The 21,568-nt window shown below is 42.0% G+C and overlaps 2 protein-coding genes across 2 annotated transcripts; one reads left to right on the forward strand and one right to left on the reverse strand.

Annotated features, from left to right (window-relative positions):
• Positions 1–198: 198 nt before the first annotated feature.
• Positions 199–20,311, reverse strand: PDCD2L (programmed cell death 2 like). Its single transcript, XM_070397907.1, has 7 exons — positions 20,204–20,311; positions 19,928–20,094; positions 19,766–19,826; positions 17,801–18,174; positions 16,874–16,984; positions 6,557–6,705; positions 199–376 (listed from the first exon to the last, which is right to left on the reverse strand). Exons 1-7 carry the CDS (start codon positions 20,309–20,311, stop codon positions 246–248), a joined length of 1,101 nt encoding a protein of 366 aa, XP_070254008.1. The 3' UTR covers positions 199–245.
• Positions 2,014–2,507, forward strand: LOC138996694 (large ribosomal subunit protein uL24-like). Its single transcript, XM_070397818.1, has one exon. It carries the CDS (start codon positions 2,055–2,057, stop codon positions 2,490–2,492), a length of 438 nt encoding a protein of 145 aa, XP_070253919.1. The 5' UTR covers positions 2,014–2,054; the 3' UTR covers positions 2,493–2,507.
• Positions 20,312–21,568: the final 1,257 nt, after the last annotated feature.

The following is a 21,568-nucleotide window of genomic DNA, read 5'->3' on the forward strand; positions in this document are numbered from 1 at the left end:
CAGGGAACAGCTGCCCTCTGGGTTACAGAGGAGCCTCATTCCAAGCTTACCCTGTGGAGAAAGGCCACTGATCCTGGTAGACCAGCCCACAGCCAGGGGGTTCTAAGTCTCGCTTCAGTCCCAGCACGGTGCCAAAAAGCGAGACAACACTTAACAAGAGTGAATAGCTTGTAAGTCAAAATGAAGTAAAAACAAAAATTTGGACATTAAAATTTATTTGAATTTATATTAAAAATGGAAATATTCTACTTAAATAATAATTCATCTGGGTCTTCTTGTACAATACAAACTTCTTCCATGGGAGTCTGCTGATTTTGAGGCCAGCAACTCTTCTCACATGTGTAAATTAGAACTGTTCCAAATTCCACAGAAAGACCTGAAAAATATAACAAAGTCAGGATTCCAGCAAAGAGCAACTGTTATGAGATACACTCAATATTTGAGTTTGCTTGGTGGATAGAGTCCACTCTGGAGCAAGACTTTAGGTTCGTATTCCAGCTCTACCACTTTTAGCAAGTGACTTCACCTCTGTGTAATAATGATTAGATTCATCACAATGTTGTGAGGCGGATTAAATAAACTAATCCAGCCCTAACCGGTTTGGCTCAGTGGATAGAGCATCGGCCTGAGGACTCAAGGGTCTCAGATTCGATTCTGGTCAAGGGCATGTACCTTGGTTGCAGGCACATCCCCAGTAGTGGGTGTGCAGGAGGCAGTGATCGATGTTTCTAACTCTCTATCCCTCTCCTTTCCTCTCTGTAAAAAATCAATAAAAATATTTAAAATAAATAAATAAACTAGTCCATGTAAGATACTTATAACAGATCGTGGCACATGTTATGTGTTTACCATCAAACAAAGAGATTAACTAATTAGATGATGATAGAAGGAAAGGAGAAAGATGGCTCAATATCAGGATAACTGATACAAGGAGTGATTTCAACTTACAAGCTGAAAAAATAATTACGTAAAGCAAAAACAGTGTTCACTAACTTTCACTCACAATACAGTCACACTTTTTCCTACATTAAGTGACCACTGATGACAAAAAGCAGATTTAACAGGAAAATATAATTTAAAAATAAACGAAAATCGAAACAAGTCTTCATTACAGCTGTCTAGACCATCTGACATTTAAAAATACATCACTCCAACCGAACACACTACCACCAAGAAAGGACTCAGGCAAAAAATAGAAAATAAATCCTAAGAGTTATAGAAATTTATCAGTGAATGGAGCCATGAAGAATGGTACCAAGGAAACATGAGCAACACAACTCCTGCTAATATCAGAAAAGGAAGACAGGACAACAGAATGAGGTGGATAACTGGTTTGAAGCAGCCCAGGGGAAAAAATGTAGACAGGTTTAATGGAAAGAAAATGATCAAAGCCAGACGACAGAAGACCAAAATAGAGCTGATTTGGGGGAAATCACCTCGTGTATTTGAAATAATTTCTAACAAGCATGTGCAAAAGCATTTGCAGAGAACAGAAGGCTGGAGCCTCAGAAATATTAACCACCGGGTTAGGAAAAAAGGTAGTACATGAAATAAAATACCACCTGGCCAGTGTGGCTCATGGTTGAACTTTGACCTATGAATCAGGAGATCACGGTTCGATTCCCGGTTAGGGCATATGCCATGGTTGCGGACTCGATCCCCAGTGTGGGGCATGCAGAAGGCAGCTGATCAATGATTCTCTCTCATCAATGATGTTTTTGTCTCTTTCTCGCTTTCCCTTCCTCTCTGAAATCAATAAATATATAAAGAAAAAAAGAAATAAAATACCGAGTACCTGAGTGTGATACCGAGTACCTGAGTGTGATACCGAGTACCTGAGTGTGATACCGAGTACCTGAGTAGTGTACATGAAGGCTCTCAAGGCCCTGAATTTCATGCACTGGGCCTCTAGTATATATATAAAAAAAATTAAAAAATAAAATAAAAAACAGCCTAACAACAAAATAAACTATTATTTAAAAAAATTAGAGAACTGGAAACAGCGTGTGGGTCTCTTCCCTCTTGCGGCCATCGTAGGAGCGCCAGCGGTCAAAATGAAGCTCAACCCCTTTGTGACTTCTGACCGGAGCAAGAACCGTAAAAGGCATTTCAATGCACCTTCCCACATTCGAAGGAAGATCATGTCGTCTCCTCTTTCCAAAGAGCTGAGACAGAAGTACAATGTTCGGTCCATGCCCATCCGAAAGGATGACGAGGTCCAGGTTGTTCGAGGACATTACAAAGGGCAGCAAATTGGCAAAGTAGTCCAGGTTTACAGGAAGAAATACGTCATCTACATTGAACAAGTCCAACGGGAGAAAGCTAATGGGACAACTGTTCATGTGGGCATTCACCCCAGCAAGGTGGTTATCACTAGACTAAAGCTGGACAAAGACCGCAAAAAGATTCTTGAACGTAAAGCCAAATCTCGCCAAGTAGAAAAGGAAAAGGGAAAATACAAGGAAGAAACAATTCAGAAGATGCAGAAATAAAGTAATATTATATACAACTTTCATTAAAAACTTAAAATGAAAAAAAAAAAAAAATTAGCCCTCGCCCTAACCAGTTTGGCTCAGTGGATAGAGCGTCGGCCTGTGGACTGGGGCAGGGGGTGGAGGTTGGGGGCAGGCTGACGGGGGTCAATGGGGGAAAAAAGAGGGTATATGTAATACTTTCAACAATAAAGATTTGTTAAACCAAAAAAAGGAAAATGCAACTGAAAAGTATGATAAACATAAAGGATAACAAAAGATGATACATATAAAAACAAACTCAGCCCTAACTGGTTTGGCTCAATGGATAGAGCGTTGGCCTGCAGACTCAAGGGTCCCAGGTTCGATTCCGGTCAAGGGCATGTACCTTGGTTGCGGGCACATCCCCAGTGCGGGGTGTGCAGGAGGCAGCTGATGGATGTTTCTCTCTCATTGATGTTTCTAACTCTCTATCCCTCTCTCTTCCTCTCTGTAAAAAGCCAAAATATATTTTAAAAAAATAAAAAATAAAAACAAACTCAGTATTTACAATAAATTGAGTAACCTTAAAAAATAAACAAATAGCCCTGGCTGGTTTGGCTCAGTAGGTAGAGCGTCGGCCTGCAGACTGGAGGGTCCCAGGTTCGATTCCAGCCAAGGGCACATGCCTGGGTTGCGGGCTCAATCCCCAGTAGGCAGCGTGCAGGAGGCAGCCGATCAATGACTCTCTCTCATCATTGATGTTTCTCTATCTCTCTCCCTCTCCCTTCCTCTCTGATATCAATAAAAAACATCTCTCTATATAAAATCCTAATATGCAAAGTGTCCCCTCGGGAGTTCAACCAGGAGACCAGGAGTTGGATTGCTCGCCATGACGTCCACTGACCACCAGGAGGTGGCACGGAAAGAAGGAAGGCCCTGATCGGCCCTGATCACTGCCCAGGCCTAGGGACCCTACCCGTGCATGAATTTCATATATTTCATGAATTTCATATATCTATTGCTCTAGTATATATATAAAAAAAATTAAAAAATATAATAAAAAACAGCCTAACAACAACAAAATAAACTATTATTAAAAAAAATTAGCCCTTGCCCTAACCGGTTTGGCTCAGTGGATAGAGCGTCGGCCTGCGGACTGAAAGGTCCCAGGTTCGATTCTGGTCAAGGGCATGTACTTGGTTGTGGGCACATCCCAGTAGGAGGTGTGCAGGAGGCATATGGTCGATGTTTCTCTCTCATCGATGTTTCTGACTCTCTATCCCTCTCCCTTCCTCTCTGTAAAAAATCAATAAAATATATTTAAAAAAGAAAATCAGCCCTGGCTGGTTTGGCTCAGTGGATAAGGCATCGGACTGCAAACTGAAAGGTCCCAGATTCGATTCCGGTCAAGGGCACGTGCCCGGGTTGCAGGCTTAAATCCCAATTGGGGGCGTGCAGGAGGCAGCTGATCGGTGATTCTGTCTCATCATTGATGTTTCTATCTCTCTCTCTCCCTTTTCCTTCCTCTCTGAAATCAATAAAAATATATTAAAAAAAAAAAAAAGTTAAAGCCTCTGTCCATATAAATCTTCATAACATCTTTATTTGTAACAGCCCCATATGGAAACACATTAACATTAAAAAAATGTCCATCGCTGAGACCGGTTTGGGTCAGTGGATAGAGCGTCGGCCTGCAGACTGAAAGGTCCCAGGTTCGATTCCAGTCAAGGGCATGTACCTGGGTTGCGGGCACATCTCCAGTGGGAGATGTGCAGGAGGCAGCTGGTCGATTTTCTCTCTCATCGATGTTTCTAACTCTCTATCTCTCTCCCTTCCTCTCTGTAAAAAATCAATGAAATATATTAAAAAAAAAAAATGTCCATCAATAGACAAAGTGTGATGTACCCATAAAATAGTAATCAGCAACTATAAGATGCGATCTATTGCTCTAGCTGGTGTGGCCCAGTGGTTGGAGTGTCAGCCCACACACCAAAGGGTCCCACGTTTGATTCCTGGTCAAGGCCAAGTGCCTGAGTTGTAGGTTCAATCCCCGGCCAGGTTAGGATGTGTGGGGGAGACAACCGATTGATATGTCTCTCTCACAGCAATGCTTCTCTCTCTCTCTCTGTAAAATATCAATAAAAAAAATCCTTGGGTGAGGATTAAAAAAAGAAAAAAAGGTGTGATCTATTGATATACAATATATGGATGTATCTCAAAGTAATTATTAGTAAAAATAAACAAACAAAAAGTAAATGATTCCATTTATAAAATTTCTAGAAAATGCAAACTAATCTATAATGAAAAGTCAATCGGGTTAATAGAAGGGGTAAAACAGGATACAAAGTGCTTGAGAAAACTTCTGAGAGTGATGAACACATTCATAACTTTGACACTGGTAGTGATGATTTCATGTGTATACATATGTCAATACTTAGCAGACTGCACACTTAAAATATATAGTTTTGTTATATGCCTTTACATCTCAATAAAGCTATTTGCAAAAAATTCTAATATATTAAAATGGAAAAAATTATCCAAGTATATCAGAAAGAATGAGAGGCTATAAAACAGTATACCTATTTTTGTCCAAAAAACTGTTTTACATGTGTATACATGTAAAAATGTATACACATAAAATATGTTTAGAGGAAAGTATAAGAAAATAAACTTGCAATAAAAAAAGTTTCTTCTAGCCCTGGCCAGTGTGCCTCAGTTAGTCAGATGGGCGTCATCCTGTGCACTGAAAGGTTGTTGGGTTTAATTCCTGGTCATGTGACTGGGTTGTGGGCGTGATCCCCAGTGAGGGGTGTGTAGGAGGCAGCCAAGCAATGTTTCACTTTCACATTCACATCAGATGTTTCTCTCTCTCTCTCTAAAAATCTATTAAAAAAGAAAAGTTCCTGCGGGAGGGTGGGAGCGGAGGGCAAAAAAAAAGAAAAAAGAAAAAAGAAAAAGTTCCCTCTAGTAACTGACATTAGGAAGGCCTTTACTTCTTTTTGTTTTTTTAATCCTCACCTGTGGATTTTTTTCCTTTTTTTTTTAAGAGAGAAGAGAGAGGGAAACATTGATGTGAGAGACAATAGGTTGCCTCCTGCATGAGCCCTGACCAGGGCCTGGGCCAGGGAGAAGCCTGCAACCAAGGTATGTGCCCTTGACTGGAATTGAACCTGGGACCCTTCAGTCTGCAGACTGACACTCTATCCACTGAGTCAGACAGGCTAGGGCTTCTTTTTGTTTTGTTTTTAAGATTTAATATATTTTTATTGATTTCAGAGAGCAAGGAGAGGGAGAGAGAGATAGAAACATCAATGATGAGAGAGAATCATTGTTTGCCTCCTGTACAGGACATTTTTTTATTATTATTGATTTGAGAGAGAAAGAGAGAGAGAGAGAAAGAGAGACATCACATCAATGATGAGAAAAATCTATCAGTTTGCTTCCTGTGGGTGACCTCCTGGGATGGAACCACAACCTAGGTATATGCCCTAGGGAATCAAACCCACAACATTTGGGTGTACGGGACGACACTCCAACCAACTAAGCCACCCAGCCAGGGTCTTTTCATTTTTTTCTAAAAATTTATAAAAATAACTATAATCACGTAAATGCAATTTGTAAAAGAATAATACATTTTTGTTATATTATAATGAGATAAAAATAATTTTTTAAAATATATCTTTATTTCAGGAGGAAGGGAGAGGGAGAGGGAGAGAGAAACATCAATGATGAGAGAGAAACACTGATTGGCTGCCTCCTGCACACCCCTTACGGGGGTTTGAGCCCGAAATCCAGGCATGTGCCCTTGACCGGAATAAAACCCAGGACCCTTCAGTCTGCTCTATCCACTGAGCCAAACCAGATAGGATGAGATGAAAGTAATTTTAAGGACAGAAAATAGTGTGGCCTTAAATCAACTAAATTGTTATCAGTGCATTCATTAGATTGAATTATAAATTTCCTTACCATAATTTCAATTTCCCAAATTTTCTGTAATATGCTTATATTTTATGAATAAGTAAAACAAAATAGTCTTTTATTTAAAAATAATTCCAATTTAGTGTCATAAATCCACAAACTCAAATGAATAAAGGGCTTATTACCTAAATTAGCACTTCTTAGTATGCTGACCAGTGCTGGCATAAGCTGAAACTCAAATGTCCTTTGGGCTCCACAGTGGCTGCAGGTTGGGAGCTCAGTGACTTCTGATGTAGGGCAGGTCAAAAACAGTGGCTGTCCACTCCAGGAATACCTAGGCACCGAAACAAAACACAGAGTCAGGACCACCTACAAGTCCCATTGCAACATCTAAGAGCTCACTTTGCAAACTTTGTTTCCTTCTTGCAGAGTACCAGGCCTAAGCCAGAGAAAAAGAAAATCCATAGGCTCACAACACCAGCAGCAAGCCTGTAAAGCATGGCAAGATATCTGAAGTCTTGCCGAAACCGGTTTGGCTCAGTGGATAGAGCGTCGGCCTGCGGACTGAAAGGTCCCAGGTTCGATTCCGGTCAAGGGCATGTACCTGGGTTGCGGGCACATCCCCAGTAGGAGATGTGCAGGAAGCAGCTGATCGATGTTTCTCTCTCATCGATGTTTCTAACTCTCTATCTCTCTCCCTTCCTCTCTGTAAAAAATCAATAAAATATATTTTAAAAAAAAAAAAAAAAAAAAAAAAAAAAAAAAAAAAAAAAAAAAAAAAAAGATATCTGAAGTCTTATCAATACTCGATTCAAAGTTTGGATGAAGGCACAAAAGCCAATGTGGAACTGAATCTAAGTAAAAATGCCACAAAGCCCAGGTTCAGCTCAACTGCAAATTATGTAGAATCAGACCTCCTCACTACTGGCATGCCCTTCTAAGGAGTAAATATTTACTTTAGTAACTACCTTTCTTCAACATATAATTTCTGGTAAACAATTTTTTTAAAAAAGTTATTAGATATGCAAAGAAGCAGAAAAATTTAATCCAGCCCTAACCGGTTTGGCTCAGTGGATAGAGCATCGGCCTGCGGACTGAAGGGTCCCAGGTTCGATTCTGGTCAAGGGCATGTACCTTGGTTGCGGGCACATCCCCAGTAGGGGGTGTGCAGGAGGCAGCTGAATCAATGTTTCTCTCTCATCGATGTTTCTAGCTCTCTATCCCTCTCCCTTCCTCTCTGTAAAAAAATCAATAAAATATATTTAACAAAAGAAAAGAAAAATTTAATCCATAAGGCAAGTCAATACAAGGAGACCCATAGACAAGATAATGGTATTATCAGAAAAAGATTTTAAAATACCAATAATACACATGTAAAAAAATCTAAAAGAAAAGGTGACCATGCAATAAACAGATTAGGAATTTAACATAGAAATGGAAACGACAAGACTGAAACAGAAATGTGATATCAGAAATAACTTCATTCAATCAAGGAAAATAGTAGACTGGGAACAAAAAAATCTGTATGTCTGAGGAAAATAGAAATATCCAAAATGAAACAAAAAGTGAAAATTTAAAACAAAAGGAAAAAAGCTTTAAAAATCATGAGACAATTTCATATAATCTAACATACAATTCACTAGAGTCCTAGACGGAAAGATAGAAAAAATATTTGAAAATAATGACCAAAATTTTTCCAAAATTAATGAAAAGTAATCAAACCATAAATCCAAAAAGCTCAGCAAATCCCAGGCAGAATTGAAACACACAAATTCTAAAGTACATAAAGTGTAAATATATGTTAAAAACAGAACAAACAATAAGAATTACTTTCTAATGGATACAATAAAGAAGATAATAGAACAAAATCTTTTCAGTACTGAAAGTAAAAAGTAAAAAGTAATATTTATATCTAATAAAAATGTCCATTAAAAGAAATATTAATGCATTTTTAGACAGACATAACCTTAAAGACTGTCTCCAACAAGTCTTCACTTCAAAAAAATAATTAAAATAAGTTCTTCAGACAAATAGCACCTGGAAGCCCATATCTGCATGCAGAAATGTAGAGCACCAAGAGGTTAAATAGGTGGATAAATAGAAAAGCCCTTCTAACAAGTATTTTTATTTCATTTTACGCACATACATTTCTTTTCTTTAAAAACTATTGATTATTTCAAGCAAAAATAATAATGTTTATGGGGTATATAGCATCTACAGAAGTGGATATATGAAAACAAGATCACAAAGGGCAGGGGAAAGGTAAATGAGAATCTGTGGATGGGTTCGCAGTTCATAGGAGTAAACTACTAAGTGAAGGTAGACTAATAAGTCAAAGCTGTACATTATAATCACTAAAGCAAGCACTAAAAAGGCTACAGAGCTAGTACAGAAAGTTAGGAAAGGAGATAAAATCATAAACCATCTCCGCTGGTGTGGTTCAGTGGTTGAGCATAAACCTATATAAATTAGTTCACAGTTCGATTCCTGGTCAGGGCACATGCCTGGATTGCAGGCTCCAACCGCAGTGGGGAGCGTGCAGGAGGCAACCAATCAATGATTCTCTCTCATCATTGATGTTTTTTTTTCTCTCTCTCCCTCTCCCTTCCTCTCTAAAATCAATAAAAATATATTTGAAAAAATCATAAACTAAAAAAACTCAATTCACTGAAAAGAAGGTTAACCAAAATGAAAAACAGGTGCAAAATAAACAAAGGGAAAAATCCAATTCCAGAATGATTAAAATAACCCACACCACCAGTAATTACATTAAAGGATTAAAAACCACACAGCCCTGGCCGGTGTGCTAAGTGGTTAAAGCACTGGCCCTTGTATCAAAGGGTCTCAGGTTTGATTCCAGGTCAAGGGCATGTACCTGGGTTGCAAGTTCGATGAGGCAACCAATTACTGTGTCTCTCTCACATTGATGTGTTTCTCTCTTTTTCTCTTTCTCTCTCTCCTCCCCTGGGCCCTCCCCTCCACTCTCTGTAAAAATCAATGGAAAAAATATCCTCAGGTGAGAATTACAAAAAAACCACACAAAACATGTAAAAGGCAAAAGGCAAACAGCCTGAATTTTAAAAAGGCAAAACCCATATATTTAAGCTGCTTAAGAAAAATATTTTAGATTATTACCTCACACCTGTTAGAATGGCTATTATCAAAAAGAAATAACAGCCTGGCCTGTGTGGCTCAGTAGGTTGGGCGTCATCCTGTGCACTCAAAGGTTGCTGGTTCGATTCCAGGACAGGGCACATGCTCAGGTTGTGGGCCACATCCCCAGTAGGGGGTGTGTAGGAAGCAGCTGATCCTGCTTCCCTTTCACATCGATGTTCCTCTCTCTAAAAATCAATAAAAATATATTTTTTAAAAGACAACAGAAATAACAAGTATTGGTGAGGATGTGAAGAAAAGGGAACCTTTGTGGACCGTTGGTGGGAATGTAAATTGGTGCAACCAACATGGAAAACAGTATGGAGGTTCCTCAAAAATTCAAAACAGATCTACCATGTGATGCAGCAATTCCACTTCTGGGTATTTATCGAAAGAAAATAAACACAGTAACTTGAAAAGATATGTGATGCACCCCCATGTTCATTGCAGCATTACTTTTTAAAAAGTATATTTTATTGATTTTTTTACAGAGAGGAAGGGAGAGGGATAGAAAGTTAGAAACATCGATCAGCTGCCTCCTGCACACTCTCCACTGGGGATGTGCCCACAACCAAGGTACATGCCTTTGACCAGAATCGAACCTGGGACCCTTCAGTCCGCAGGATGACGCTCTATCCACTGAGCCAAACCGGTTAGGGCCATTGCAGCATTATTTATACTAGCCAAGATAGAGAAACAATGTTAAGTGTCCATCAATGGATAAATTGGTAAAGAAATTATGGTATAGCCCTGGCTGGTTTGCCCAGGTTGTGGGCTTGATCCCCAGTAGGAGGCATGCAGGAGGCAGCCCATCAATGATTCTCTCTCATCATTAATGCTTCTATCTCTCTCTCCCTTTCCCTTCCTCTCTGAAACAAAATTAAAAAGTAATTGTGGTATAAGTGTGTATATGTGTGTATATATATATATGTGTGTGTGTATATCCTATATAATAAAAGCCCAGCAACCAAACCGCAGAACCACCAGAACGACTGGTCGACCAGTCGCTATGACGCACACTGACCACCAGGGGGAAGATGCTCAACACAGGAGCTGCCCCCTGGTAGTCAGTGAGCTACCACAGTGGGAGCACCGCTTGGCTGACTGGGATGAGCGGCTGCTCCCGCCGAAAACCCTGGGCCAACGGGCAGGAACCCAGGCTGTGATTGTTGCCTCCTTGTTCCAGGTTCCTCCTCCTCGCTCCCTGCCGCCTCCTCTAGATGCCTGCAGGCTGTGCAGAGCTAACCCTGGAGGCTTGGAAGCGGGTTCGTGGCTGCCACAGGACTGAGGCCTACTCTGCCATCTCTCAGTGCTACTGTCCCTGGGCCCAGCTCCTACTGGGTCCCCTGGAGAGGTAAGTGCTCTGGCTCCACGGAAGATGCCGGACCAGGGAGTAGCCACTCAGAGGGTGGGCCCACAGACGCTCAACTGACTGGGATGAACAGTGGTGCTCCCACAGCGCGCCGATCCCTGCAGGCCACGCCCCCACCAGTGCACGATTCCCATGCACTGGGCCTCTAGTACATATATAAAAGAATGAATATTTCCATTTATGTAAACATGGACTGACTCTAAGCAAAATAAGTCAGAGAAAGATAAATACCATGTGATCTCTCTTATATGCAGAATTAATCTAAAAGAAAACAAAAACCAAGCTCATAGATACAGAGAGCAGACTGGTCATTGCCAGAGGTGGAGGTTGGGAGGTAGGCAAACAGGTGAACTGTTTTGTTTACTTTTTAGTTTAAATAAGTTGATGACTTATATAAAAATACACTTTATATTTAATATAAGAAAGAAGTTGAATGTAAAAGAGTGAACAAAGACTAAACAAAAGAAAGTTAGTGTGGCTATATTAACATCAGACAAAATACATTCAAAGGAAGGAGTATGAGCAGAAATAAATAGGAACATGTCATAATTATAATACCGCCAATTCCTCAGATAAATATAACAACACTAAGTGTACATAACTTAAAACAGCACCAAAATGCATGAGACAAAATGACAGGAGAAAAAGCTATCCATAATCATAGTTGGAGGTTTTAACATTCCTCTCCCAGTAATAGATAAGACAACACTAATCCTATATAATAAAAGCCTAGTGGCGTCAGGGGAGGGCAGTTGTGGGCAATCAGGCCGGCAGGGGAGGGCAGATGGGGGCAATCAAGCTGGCAGGAGAAGGCAGTTGGGGGGCGATCAGGCTGGCAGGGAGCAGTTAGGTGTCAATCAGACCGGCCAGAGAGCGGTTAGGGAGTGATCAGGCTGGCAGGCAGAAGCAGTTAGGGGCAATCAGTCCCAGATTGTGAGAGGGATGTCTGAAAAAAAGCCTAAGCGACTGGTCAACTGGTTGCTATGACACACAATGACCACCAGGGGCAGATGCTCAACACAGGAGCTGCCCCCTGGTGGTCAGTGCACTCCCACAGTGGGAGCGGCTCTGCCCGGATTCCCGCAGTCCACGCTGAGGGACCACACTGGTGCATGAACAATTGGATATTCACATGGAAAAAAATAAACCCTGATCCTCATATGTCATATATTAAAATTTACTGAAAATGGATCACAGACCTATACGTAAAAACTGAAACTAAAAGTTTCTACAAGAAAACACAGAAAAAACCCTTCTTTATCTTGGTTTAGGCAGAACTTTCTTAAGCAAAACAAAAACAAAAAACCAACCTCTCCACCATCTGGGAACAGGAACTCTAAAACAACAAACATGTCTGGAAGGCTGCTGGCTGTAAGTGGGGTCTCTAGAACCAGAGGGAGCACACAGCTCTTCTTTCTTATTTTTAAACTAGTGGCCCAGTACACAAAATTCATGCACATTAAAAGGGAATTAATTAGAGGAAATATTTTAATATTGCTATATACCCTTTCTCTATAATAGAAGTGTCAGAGATGAAAGAAAATTAGTAAAATGTATATGAAAATCTCCCTCCTGTCAGAGTCTAGGATGCACCGCAGGATCCAGAGTCAAGTCCCCACCCACCCCGCACACCTCAAAATTGCACGACCCAGACCTGGCCATCCCCACCCCCGTCAAGCCCCACAGGGCAAGGGGCGCAGCCTCAGGTCCCCCAGCTCCAGCATTGGGGCAGGGGGCACGGCCTCAGGTCCTCCGACCCCGGAGTGAGGGCGCAAGGGTACGAGGGCATGACAACCATTTGCATATTAGCTCTTTATTATATGGAAGACTGTCCTCGGGTTACGTCAGCCTCGACGTATGTCATTTCATGGTTATGTCACCATCTCCCATTTATTTATATAAAAAAAAGTTCCGTCATTTCGACGTATGTACGTACATATGTGCTTTATGTTTATTATTTATTTACCACAAGTAAAGGTCAGAAATTATCTTTCTTTTAAATTTTTTTTACTGTTTCACTTCATACTGCTGAGTATGTGGTCCATGTGAGTGATGTAGGTGCTTATGTAGTTGGGTTCCAACTTATGGCTAAAATCATGTTACGATGCGCCTTAGGAACGGATCTCTGATGTAACCGAAGGACCTACTGCATAGGATTTTTTATTGATTTCAGAGAGGAAGGGAGAGGGAGGGAGAGATAGAAACATCAATGATGAAAGATAATCATTGATCGGCTGCCTCCTGCATGCCCCCTACTAGGGGTTGAGCAGGGTATGTGCCCTTGACCGGAATTGAACCCGGGACCCTTCAGTCCGCAGGCTGAGGCTCTATCCACTGAGTCAAACCAGCTAGGGCAGCTCTTCTTAAAACTGAAGGTGCTTATGCTTGAGATGAAACTGAATTCCATGTAGGAAAAAGATGTGTTCAGACAAAAAACAACAGTGACTCCTGGTGGGAAACCTAAGAAAACCAGCGCAATCTGGGGAAAGTCAATGTCCTCATGGAACAGTGGCATGGCCCGAGACAAATTCCAAAGCAACCTTCTGCTAAGGCCACTGGACACAGGATTTGTGTAATGCTGTACTCAAGGACTTAAACTTATTAAAAAGTGAAAAATATAAGAGGGGATAAAAAACCCCAAACTGTTAAGTTGGACTCGATCAAAATTTAAAACTTTGCCTCAAAAGACCCTATTAATAAAATGAAAGGCAAGCCACAGAAAGGGAGAAAATATTTGAAATGTATATAACCTCAAAAAGAACTCATATCCTGAAAATATGAGGAATTCCTACAGTTCAACAACAAAAAAATAAATGACCCAATAGAAATATGGTGGAAAGATCTGAACTGATACTTTCTTAAAGATGACAGATACAGGTGGAAAACAAACACTTGAAAAGATACTCAGCATCATTAGTCATTAAGGAAATACAGATTAAAACCACAAGGAAATACTCCTCCTCCTCCTACTACTACACATCATCTAATATGGCTAAAATTAAACACTGACCATATGAAGTACTGGCAAGGATATGTAGGAACTGGAATTCATTTTTTTTAAGGCTTTTATTTATTTTTTAAGAATATGTTTTTACTAGAGGCCCAGCGCGCAATATCGTGCAAGACCCAGACCTGCTGCCCTAACCGGTTTGGCTCAGTGGATAGAGCATCAGCCTGCGGACTCAAGGGTCCCGGGTTTGATTCCGGTCAAGGGCATGTACCTGGGTTGCGGGCACATCCCCAGTAGGAGGTGTGCAGGAGGCAGCTGATCGATGTTTCTCTCTCATCGATGTTTCTAACTCTCTATCCCTCTCCCTTCCTCTCTGTAAAAAATCAATAAAATATATTTAAAAAAAAAAAAAAAAAGACCCAGACCTGCTGCACTGGTGGGACCCAGACTGACTCCCACCGTGCTGGGCGGGACGTGGGACTCAGAGTCAAGTCCCCACCCACCCGCGTGCGCCTTGCTGTGCACACAGCCTCCTGGTGACCAGTCTTTGGTCGTTCCGCGTTACAGCATCATGGCACAGGCCTTTTATTAGTAGAGATTGATTGCAGAGAGAGGAAGGGAGAGGGAGAGAGAGAAACTTCAATTGTCAGCAGCTTCCTGTACACCCCCCACTGAAGATGGCCGGAAACCTGGGCATGTGCCGACCCTGAATCAAACTGTGACCTCCTGGTTCTTGGGTTGATGATCAACCACTGGCCAGGCATAAGGTTTTTATTTATTTATTAGTGGCCTGGTGTATGAAATTCATGCACAAGTAGGGTCCCTAGGCCTGGCTGGCTATCAGGGTCGATCGGGGCCTTCTGGCTGCCGGCCGGGGCCTCCCTTCCTCGGCTGCCGGGGCCTTCCTTCATTCCACGCCACCCCCTGGTGGTCAGTGCACATCATAGTGAGCGATCGAACGCCCAGTATCCTGATCGAACTCCCAAGGGGACACTTTGCATATTAGGCTTTTTTATATATAGAAAATATAGAAGATTTTTACATGTATTTTTACTGATTTCAGTAATGCAGCACTAAACTGTGCAAAACTGAAACAAATTGGATGGGAACACTTAAATACCCAATGATATATCTATAAGCAAAATCAAATAACAAATCAAGAAAATTAATCATAATAATAAAGGCTAATCTCTATAATACAGGGTGTCCCCCCAAAAATATATACACACTGTAACAGCTGATAGCACAATTTAAAAAATTTTATGTTTTATTGATTTCAGAGAGGAAGGGAGAGGGAGAGTTAGAAACATCAATGATGAGAATCATTGATTGGCTGCCTCCTGCACGCCCCCCACTGGGGATGGAGCCTGCAACTCAGGCATGTGCCCTTGACCAGAATTGAACTTGGGACCTTTCAGTCTGTAGGCCGATGCTCTACCCATTGAGCCAAACTGGCTAGAGCTGATAGCACAATTTTGAAAATGAGATGTATTTTAATAAACACTGCCCTTATAATTATTCAAAGTGCATATATACATTTTTGAGGATACCCTAGATAAGAGTTCCTGAAAATCAAAAGGACTAAGAACTTATGGGAACATGAGTAAAGGATATGAATAGATAGAAATGATTCAAAAACATAGAGAAAGATGTCAAAAAAAAATTTTTTTTAAGTAAAATTAAAAAAAAAAAAAAAAAAGTAAAATTATACCAAGATGCCCTTTTACCTTGAATTAGTAGAAATACAAAAGCATGAATCTCACACTATTGGTAAGACTATAGGAAAACAGACACTATAGACTGCCAGTAAGAATTAAACTTTGATATATCACCAGTAGGAATTAAAGTAGCAAAAGTTTGCCCTAACTGGTTTGGCTCAGTGGATAGAGTGTCAGCCTACGAACTGAAAGGTCCCAGGTTCGATTCCAGTCAAGGGCATGTACCTTGGTTGCGGGCACATCCCCAGTGGGGGGTGTGCAGGAGGCAGCTGATTGATGTTTCTCTCATTGATGTTTCTGACTCTCTATCCTTCTCCCTTCCTCTCTGTAAAAAATCAATAAAATATATTTTTAAAAAAAGTAGCAAACGTTTGGGAATAACATTAAACGTCCAAGAAATACTGACAAGGGACTACACAGTACTATAAAGCTTTTCTTAAAACAAAATTCTCAATGTACTACAAAAATACAGTACTCCTAGATACAATGTAGAGTTAAAAAAGCAAGGTTCAGAATCTGCCTCAAATGCATCCTTTTGTGTAAAAAAAAAAAAGTAATACATAATCATTATATTTGCTTATACATGCATAAAGAAACTATAAGCACACATAGGAAACTAACAACAGTGGGTACCTCAGTAGACTGTGGATGGCAAGAAAGGAACCATTATATTTATACATATAGGCTTATGTACACAGTTTTATATTTGAGACTTAGGAATACAGTACCTATTAAAAATTTAGTTTAAGAAAAAGCAGAAAAAACATTTTGAAGAATTTTTAATATACAACAACCTTTCAATACCAATGAATGTTTATTGAAAAGAAAAATTATTGCCGAAACCGGTTTGGCTCAGTGGGTAGAGCGTCGGCCTGCGGACTGAAAGGTCCCAGGTTCGATCCCGGTCAAGGGCATGTACCTTGGTTGCGGGCACATCCCCAGTAGGAGGTGTGCAGGAGGCGGCTGATCGATGTTTCTCTCTCATCGATGTTTCTAACTCTCTATCCCTCTCCCTTCCTCTCTGTGAAAAATCAATAAAATATATTTAAAAAAAAAAAAAATTATTAATACTAGGATCCCAACCCTTGAGTCCACAGGTCGACGCTCTATCCACTGAGCCAAACCAACCAGGGCCCAATTATATTTTTAAAAAATACACAATACCTACCTGCATCCATGCATCCAAATGCATAAAAAAATAAGTGAATGTAATATACTAAAATCTTAGCTTCGGTTTTCTCACTTTACTTTCCTGTGTTTTCCAAACTAACATATCAAGAGAAACAATAAAAGAAAATTGTACCTTTACCTCAAAATCTGCTCCTGACAAGCAGAAATTCTCTTCATGAATTTGTAAAATATCTTATCTCCACTTTTAATTATGGTCTTCTCATATTTTTCATTACCATCACTAGGAAGACTAAAAAGAGAATCAGAAAATAGTTTTGAGTGTCTATATCTAGAGAATTATAGTATTTAGAAGAGCAAACAAGGTAATTAAAAAAATTTTTTTTACCAAAGTTAACATATGCAAACAATTTAAATATCATAAATTTAATACATTATAATGTATAAGAGTAATCCCCTTGCCCACCCTTTTCCCATGCCCTGCTCCCTAACCATTTTCAACTCTGGAATAATGGTTTGCAATGTTTCTTTCTCCATTTGGATTATATTCAAACACCAACACGTCTTTATGCAACCCCAAATTATTCTGAAAAAGCTTATGAATGAAAGAGCTCTGGTACAGAACCAGGTCATCTCTCCAAATATCTTGTTGTAATTATATTATAACAGCAAAATAATCATGCTTACGTCTTTAGAGGGCTTTGGTTTATATAGCCCTCCAAGACCTACTCTCTCACTTGACTCCCAAAACCATCCGATGATAAGACAATATTATCAAAGTCACTTCCATTTTACATGTCAGAACAGAGAGTCATCCAACTGAGCCACACTGGCCAGGGCACAAATAGCATTTTTCTAACTTACCTGTCTCAGCTATACATTTAGAAAGAGAAAACAAGAGAGGTAGTGAACACATCTTCTTCTGTAAGTAGTTGGCATCCCTAACTTCTGTTTTCAAGCTAACTCAAGAAATTGAAGCAAAAAGGTCTTACACAGACAAGTTCTGCCTGAAAAAGTTCTCCCATGTATTAGGGTAAAACCAAAGGGTATCTACTGTGGCAGCTTTCTGATCAAGTCTCCTCTTAACCTCAGCTGCACACATTCTCACCTTTGGGAAAGCAACTGTTCCATATCAATTCCTTCTCGTTGTTGATATTCCCTGAGAAGACTATGCGCATGATCTAGACTGACAACGTCTCTGTAATCATCCTCATCTACCACACAGATGTAGTGGGGCAGGAACTGTGGCACCACAGAAGGCAAGGCTATCCCTTCCCCAGGAGGCACAGGAAGAGCAGCATTCGTGTGAGTTTCCTGAAGGTGGAGGTCTTGGAGCTGGGCAGTCCAGTCTATGTCCTTGGCACTGTTCGAATCATTTCCAAAACCCAAGGTAAGCTGTGGTGAAGGCGCCTCCTCATTGTCACTTCCCCAGTCATCCGCACCTTCACACCAATCCTCAGCTGCAAGGCCATTTTCCTGTTTCTGGAAGAACATCCAGTGAATGAGGTCCAAGCACACCTGGGTGATCTCACCTATTCCCCTGGCTTCAGCCACTCATCCCTTCACCTCCTGGAGGGAGGCTTCACACAGCCACTTCCCTTCTAGCACAATCTGATTCACTTCATGGACCCCATTTACTCAAAAGCATGTTGGAGGTGGCAGATAGTGTCTTTCCTCTTTAGGGGCAGTATGGCAGATGCAGTACAGTGCCTTGTTCAACCACCTGTTCCAAACTCTTTCAGTTGTGCTTCATGTATTGCAGAATCTAGCAGAAAAGAATTACATTTCCCAGACTCCTTAGCAGCTAGGGGTCCAAATATGATCAGGGGTCTGCTAATCAGGTCCACCAGAGAGAAAGACAAACTTGAGAGGCCATGAAGCAAAAGTCTGCAGATGGAGAGAGAGCATGGCTCTGGAGTCAACAGTTCTGACCAGGGCAACTACCAGTTCACGAGCCCACACCTCAGCTTCCTGACTGCAGCAGAGGTAGCCTAGCAGCTCCCTCACAGACCAGTCCTGAGGTGTCATTCTGGAGGTCATTCCTGGAGTTGCCTTCTCCAGCCTGTCCAGTACGTTAGCAAAAATCTAATTTTAAGTCTCACCTTTAAAAAGTCAAATTGCTTGTCTATTATCTGCAATTGAACCCTGCAAATATAGGCAGACACCACGGTCATCTTTTTATCCCCAGTATTGCTAGTACTGTGCTTGGCACATATTAAGAACTCTCTCTCTCTCTCTCTGGCAATATTTATAGGCAAAGGGAGGCTGAAATTTGTTCTGCTGCTACCAATTTGCCTGACTTTTAGATTATTAAATTCAGTGTTTGTCTTATTAAATGAGTTATATACATATCACAGTAAGAATATTTATTATAAATACATATATGTACTACATACAACCATGTATATGTATATACTCATACTTTTTCCCCAAACAAAAAAAATCAGTAAGCTATGTGCCTCAAGACCTTCAGTGTATATTAAAAGAAACAACTAGCCCTGACTGGTTTGGCTCAGTGGCTAGAGCGTAGGCTTGCTGACTGAAAGGTCCCAGGTTCGATTTCAGTCAAGGGCATGTACCTTGGTTTCGGGGCACATCCCCACTAGGGGATGTGCAGGAGGCAGCTGATCGATGCTTCTCTCTCATCAATGTTTCTAACTCTCTAACCCTCCCCCTTCCTCTCTAAAAATAATCAATAAAATATATTTTTTTAAAAGAAACAACTAACAAAACCTTAAGGAAATAGCATTTTATGGCTCAGAAAAGAGCAAACAACATTCCAAATGCCCCTAGCCGGCTTGGCTCAGTGGATAGAGCATTGGCCTGTGGACTGAAGGGTCCCGGGTTCCATTCCAGTCAAGGGCACATGCCCGGGTTGCAGGATCGATCCCCAGTAGGAGGCATGCAGGAGGTAGCCGATCAATGATTCTCTCTCATCATTGATGTTTCTATCTCCCCTCTGAAATCAATAAACATATATTAAAAAAAGAACACGGCTTAAAGTTTGTCTTAAACGATATTCTATAAAATACCCTGAAGTCACAGCAAATCCTAACATGCACAACCGCTTTACCTGAGTGTCCGGCACTTCTTTCTCTCGCATCTGCAGGAACTGGGAGCGGAACACCTGCCAGCTTCAGGGTAAAGATAACTGCGGTGAGGGCCCCACTCCCGACCGCCGCCGGCTGCCCACCCAGCCCGGTGCGCCGGGGCGGCCCCAGCACCTGCCACCTACCTGCGCGCCCCGCCGCCGCCGCACCCGGGGCTGGGGCAAGCGAACACGTGCAGTAGCCGATGAAACGAGGAGCCTTCCAGCGGGCAGTACACCTGCACGACCAGGGCAAGCGGCTGCCTGCAATGTTCACACACTGGCCTCGGCGCTGCTACCGCGGGCAGGGCGTCCTGAGGGCGGGGGCGGGGGCGGCGCTCAGACCCGGACAGCGCCCGGGACCCAGCCCACCCCTCACTGCGCACCAGCACCCGCCGACCCGACTCCGGCGCCCCATCTCACCGGAAGGCCGCCCAGCTTGCTAGCAGTCCAGGCGCCTGGGCCAGTGGGGCAGCCATGCACCGCTGCGTCCGGAAGACCGAGCAGTACTGGCTTCCGAACCGCCGCCATGACGACGGGGGACCCACGTGAACAGACGAACTACGGCAGCCCAGACGGCGCGCCCTGCTGCGCACGCGCACCTCCTGCCTCCGCGAGCCGGCCCCGCCCCCTTGAGGGCCTCTCTGAGGTGGGAGCCCAGCTGCAGGCTGCTGCTCTGCTGGGCTCAGAATCCGGGAGCCCCGGCACTTGTGTGCCTCCAAGTGCATTGCAGTAGGAAATATGCACACTTATGAAGTAGTGTTGCCATAAAGTTTTACCTGAAATAGGCGAGGTAATAGTATTATGGTTAACAAGAAAAAACAACGTCCATAATTTTTAGAGATACACATACAAATGCTTATAGATGAAAGGATGTATGAGACTTGCCAAAGCATGATGATGGGGTAGATGAAATAAGGTCATGAGGTGGTAATTATTGAAATTGGGTGTCAGGTACATGGAGGTTTTCTATACTGTTATAGTGTAAAGCCCGGGACGCAAGCCGCTGTCACAAAGAACCAAGAGACGCTTCTCATGCAAAAGGCAAAGGGTTTATTTAGCTACCAACATGTTGGGGCCCATAGCTTACTCTGAATGCAGCAGAGCAGCGGCTGTTAGCCCTGACTAAGAGTCTAAGTATAGGTTATATACCCCTCTAGCAAACGGGGGAAGCAAACGGGGGGAGCAAGGGGGGAAGCAAACGGGGTCACTCTTCTGGGAATCTTGGCGTTGTTGTGAATTAATGCTTGTCTAGTTTCTTATCAAGTTGCTTGTTTTTCAGTTTACTCCCGGGCTGCGGCCATCTTCCGTACCCTCCCTGCTGCAGCTGTCTCCCATAAAAGTTGATTGTTACATCTCCCCCTACTGACCTTCCTGATTGCCCTGGTGCTGTAAAATGTAACACTCTGGTAACGCTCTGATGCCGTTTGTTCCTTGATCTCTCTGACCTGATTATATTGGCGCCTCTCATTCCCCCCTTTTTCTGTGGATGGTTTCTAATTTTAGAGACCCTCAGGCTCAGCCAAGGCTGAGTATTGTTGCCTGACGACAAGGAGTTTAATGTCCCCTACCCTCTGTTGTATGAATTCCATAATTTTATTTATGATGTAGGGTCCTATAGAGAGGATTAACAGTAGGATTATGAGCGGTCCTGTGATTGCTGACAACAGGGTTGTTAACCATGGCGATTGTGTAAATTAAGATTTAAACCAACTCTTTTGCGCCTCCCTTTCCTTTTGCCGCTCGGCTAGCCGCTGCCGAAGCTTGGTCATGGACTCCTCCACTACC

Source organism: Myotis yumanensis, unplaced genomic scaffold, assembly GCF_028538775.1.
Source record: "Myotis yumanensis isolate MYYU_CA2020_CCGP unplaced genomic scaffold, mMyoYum1.0.hap1 SCAF_18, whole genome shotgun sequence".
NCBI classification, from domain to species: domain Eukaryota; kingdom Metazoa; phylum Chordata; class Mammalia; order Chiroptera; family Vespertilionidae; genus Myotis; species Myotis yumanensis.